Source organism: Lagopus muta, chromosome 2 (genome assembly GCF_023343835.1).
Source record: "Lagopus muta isolate bLagMut1 chromosome 2, bLagMut1 primary, whole genome shotgun sequence".
Taxonomy (NCBI): Eukaryota; Metazoa; Chordata; class Aves; order Galliformes; family Phasianidae; genus Lagopus; species Lagopus muta.
The window spans coordinates 58678053-58682640 of record NC_064434.1 but is presented as its reverse complement, the minus strand read 5'-3'; the positions used below and the strand labels follow the sequence as shown (position 1 = coordinate 58682640).

The 4588-nt window shown below is 38.2% G+C and overlaps 1 protein-coding gene across 3 annotated transcripts; it reads left to right on the top strand.

The window, feature by feature from the left end:
• Positions 1-6: 6 nt before the first annotated feature.
• Positions 7-3850, top strand: GTF2H5 (general transcription factor IIH subunit 5). 3 transcript variants are annotated; one of them, XM_048935101.1, is made up of 3 exons: positions 7-66; positions 468-584; positions 3449-3850. In XM_048935101.1, exons 2-3 carry the CDS (start codon positions 550-552, stop codon positions 3627-3629), a joined length of 216 nt encoding a protein of 71 aa, XP_048791058.1. In that variant the 5' UTR covers positions 7-66; positions 468-549; the 3' UTR covers positions 3630-3850. The 3 variants fall into 3 exon arrangements, with proteins under 3 accessions (XP_048791058.1, XP_048791056.1, XP_048791055.1); XM_048935099.1 differs by lacking the exon at positions 7-66 and adding an exon at positions 98-217; XM_048935098.1 differs by lacking the exon at positions 7-66 and adding an exon at positions 278-355.
• Positions 3851-4588: the final 738 nt, after the last annotated feature.

Here is a 4588-nt window from a genome sequence, read left to right as displayed (position 1 = left end):
CGCAGCGTCAGGAGGGCAATAGGAGGAGCGAGGGCCGCGCTTGCGTAGTACGCGTGTGTGGGCTGGGTGAGTGAGCGTGTGCTGCGCGGCTGCGGCTGTGGCTGACGGAGCGGTAGGGCTTGCTGGGCCGGAGTTGCCCGTTCGCCGCCCTCGGCTTAGCCTGTGGACGGGTCGGAGCTTGTCTGCCTTCGCCCCGGCCGCCTTTCGCAAGGCCACGGTTCGCATGCGGCAACGAGAGGATTGGGACGGGGGGAGGGGGAGGCAGAGGCAGAGGCAGAGCCGTTCTGGATGCTGGCGGGGCGACGGGGGAGGTTTGGGGCGGGCGGTGCCTGCGTGTGACTGCCTGTATGAAGAGGTAGGAGTGGGCTCAGGCGCAGGGTAACGGTGTTTTGCTTTCTGCTCGCTTTTTTTTTTATTTTCCCCTCCTGGGTCGCCGAGTTCAGCAGAGGCGTTTCTTTGTCTTACAGGCTTCATCTGCTTTTATCTGTAACCCCAACCAGGAGTTTTTCCTGCCACTCGCACCTTTCAGCGTTTGTGAGAGCTGCAAGGATGGTGAATGTTCTGAAGGGCGTTCTCATTGAATGGTTAGTGACAGCATCAGCATCTGCTCAACTGGCTTTTTAGAACTGGAAATATTTTAGGTGCTTTAAGAGTCTAGGCCGAAAAATGAATTTGTATGTGAGGGATACTGAACAGACAAATGAAAGATGAGGTCTTTAGGGGAAGAAAGAGAGAGGCAGTTGTAAGAAATCTTAATTCCAAACTCAGTTTTTCAAATATGTTGTTGTTTTCTACTTAGACTTAATGTCATGTGTACCTCTTGTTTGCTGTACTGCAAATAATGTTGAATAGTTTTGTTCCTGGGTGATGTGTTTTCTGTACTGATTCTAAAGGGAAACTTGTCTGTTTTTCATCCTTTGTTTTCTTTTTTCATTGATTCCTGTTCATGTTGTACTCAAGGCTGTCTGCTCTAAAATGAGTGTGCTTATAATTTCAGAAAGTAAGCTGTTCATATCTGTGCAGTCAGTTTGTTTATATGTAATCTGAAATCCCTAGACTAAGGTTCTGATAACAATTACCTCCAAATTAAAGGATCTGTCAGTTAGGGTTTGTGGAGTCATTATATGTCATTATATTACAAGCAAGATTTCTGCTGTGTGCTTTAATTGTAAGCATCCTAACAGACTATAAGTGCACAAGTGCAGAACGTCCTGCATGGTGCATACAGCTGTGTGCCTACTGTCGTTCACTTCTAAGCTGACTGGACATTAGCCAGCTCAGATCTGAATGCCTTATAGTTGGGTATGAGCATCTTGGAGTATGAATTCCACTATCACAAAAAGCTTATTGGCTCTAATTTGGCTGCATGTTAGTATGGTGACAAACCTGACCACAAGAAACAGCCTTCCTGTACTTTTTTCTAAAGACACCAAAGCAGAATTGTGGACTGGCAAAACAATAGATTCTAATATCTCAAGCAGTTAGTACAGTGTTGTATTTTTTCCTCTTTCTTTTATATATTCTGAAAGATGTGTGTGTTCTTGTACAACATTGTGATCACTTCCCATTTAATATTAGAATGAAACTTAATTATCCTCCCTGGAAGGGAATCTTTTATCTGACAAGAAATCTATAGCGTCTGTTATGCCATCAGAGTTTAAACAGCCCCCTGGGAAACTCACCTTTGTATTGGCTTTGCTAGCTGCTGGTTGCTTTCTTGTTTCCTTCTTGGCTTTGCATAAGGCTAGCTGATGATTCCATCCTGAGAGAAGATGCAGAGTGATTACAAACCTGTCCCCGTGTTTACTTTTCATATACAAATTTTTTACAACTCATTTTTTCCAGGATGTGTTTGGTAATAAGTTGTCAAGAAGTTGGGGAAAAAATAAGCACTTCTGAATATGTTAAAGTAAAACATTAAAATAAAACAACAAAATGCTGATAATAATAACCTGCATATTATTCGTTCCCCCTGCGTTATTCCAGTATATTCTTAAACTGTTCTTAGGACAAAATTGCAATGATTATAATCTTCAAATGCTGAACAAGATCAGTGTTTCTGCTGAAACACACATATCATGGCACTGATTAAAGTCCTTTATGTTGATTATGTGAAAATGAGTATATTGCCTAACATGCAGGCTGGGCATCCCAGCTTATGCTTCTGGTAATCATAGTGTATTGGTAAGGTACGTGAGGAAGAAACAAGCAAAAACAAACCTCTGTGCAGCCATCAAAAAGAATGTGTAGAAGTAGGCTGAGGACCACACACTTTGGTATCTTTTTCATAACTTCTTTGTGTAACAATTGTTTTTCTTCTAACATTCTAGAGCACCTAAGTAATAGCTTCTCTGAAAAAGATGGAGATTAGACTTTCCTACTCTCCTTGCCTCAAAATTATTATGTTCTTTGTAGAGCAATTTTGTTTCAATATGTTTGAGGCTAATCTTGTTTTTTTTTTGAGTTGCTAGTGCTTGAACATGCAGAGAGATTTGGTTCTCTAATGCATGCCTTTGCATCACATACATGTTTTAGGTAAGGGAGTATAAAATAATTGTCTAAGGAATTCTTTTAAGATAATGTTGCTGTTTACTACTTTGTCAAAACAACCATGTTCGTGATTTCGAATTATTCTGCACTACCTGATGCAATTTATTTCCTGCACATGTCCATTTACCAGTTATTGCACCCAAGTATCAATTCTTATCAAAAGCATGATTTTCCTGTTTTTTATTAGAAAAAATAAGAGTGAGGACCCACAACTGTCAATAAATATTAGGACTGAATTACTCAAAACTTCAGTGGATGCAAAAGTTTATTCCCTGTCTAGTTGATCAGTATAACGCAGATGTTCATGTAATTTTCAAGCTTCTGAAGTGTTCTCTGCTGAACACTTGTATCTAACTTGCAAGGTGATAACATGAAAAAGAAGGGACAGTTCAATTCCAGTGTGATAAATGTATAATTCATGTATGAGTTCTTCCTTTCTCTGCTGTTCTACTTTGAGATCTTTGCTGTACTGGGTTTTGGTTCCCCTTAAGAACATGTGTCAAGATAGTGTGTTTCTTTGGCACTGTTTTTGAAAACAGCAAGGTTAAACTCACCTTGTTAAGGTGAGGTTGTTGGGTTTGGTTTTGTTTGTTGTGTCTTGTTTTTTTTTTTTTTTTTTTTAAGGTACTTTTGTAATAGCAATATAGTGGCATTTCTCTGCCAGTTTAGATTTTTAGACTTGGTCATCAGTTCACTTTTATTTCTACAATAACAAAGACATTTTTTGTTGCCAGAGAAACAACTTTTTCAAGAGCATCTTAATCTTTTGATTGTGAGCAGCTCTTGAAGTTAGTACAGTTTTTGAAAGAGCTTTCAGAATATCTTAAAAGGATGTTCTTAATTTTTAGCTGTATCTTATTACAATGAGGTGGAATCTGATGTATATTTGTCTCTACAGTGACCCAGCAATGAAGCAGTTTCTGCTCTACTTGGATGAATCAAATGCTTTGGGAAAGAAGTTCATCATACAAGACCTGGATGAAACTCATGTCTTTGTATTAGCAGAGTTGGTTAACTTCCTCCAGGAGAGAGTGGGCGAGTTAATGGACCAGAACTCTTTTCCTATTACTCAGAAATAAAAAAAAAAAAATGAGAAATGAGATTGCTGCCAATTTTTACAAAGCAAATTGCAATAGTTTGGGTTGTTACTGTTTTAATAGACCATGTTTACTAAGTTCTATGGTGAGGTGATTATTCTGGAAAATGGGTAATTTTCATAGACAAAATACTCTTGAACTGAATTTTGTTTCTCACTTTGAAAGATTATGGTTTCTTTATTAAAATGAATTATAAGATGATACACTTAAGGGTGTGCAGAGGGGTATTTTTGATGCATGATTTCTGGTTTTCCTTTAGAGTTATCTTGTGAAATGGTATGACCCAAAAATGAGTGATGTTTCTGTATTGGAATGCTTTATGAACCTTCCTGACGTGTTATATTCGTGTGGAATTGATTAAATTTGCTTATAGTGTGACATAAAATGTAAAGAAAGTATGTGCTTGGTGGAGCCTCCCCATACATTGTAGGCATGGTCAGATGAAATCAAATTCTTCTCTAACTTAATGAGTTTTAGATACCAAAATAATAGTTTGTTTTTATTTATTTTTTTTTTTGTCACACACTTTACATGTACTCGTAATAATGACCTGCTTTTACCAATGTTATCATTTCTGTGTTGTTCTGAGTTTGGGGAGTGGTGGTGAGGATTTAAGGTTTTGACAGAAGTGAATGCGAAATCTGTAATCCTGCATCATAACATTGAGCTTGCATATCAACAATAGCAAATAGAAGGGGCAGTACAAATTTGAGACAAATCCTTTAGATATAACTACTTGTGTTTTGTTGTTTTTTCTGTTGTTTTTTTTTTTTTTTACTGAAGCTAATACAAGAACCTGTGTGAATAGGAAGGGGAAAATAAAGAGTTGATTGCTCTATTTAATAAGAAGAAATTTGATTTTTGTGTTTTGTTTTAGTTCTTCGTCCTCCACTGCCCCTCTGATAAAATCTGCAAAGATGAGTCCTCATTTCTTTACACTG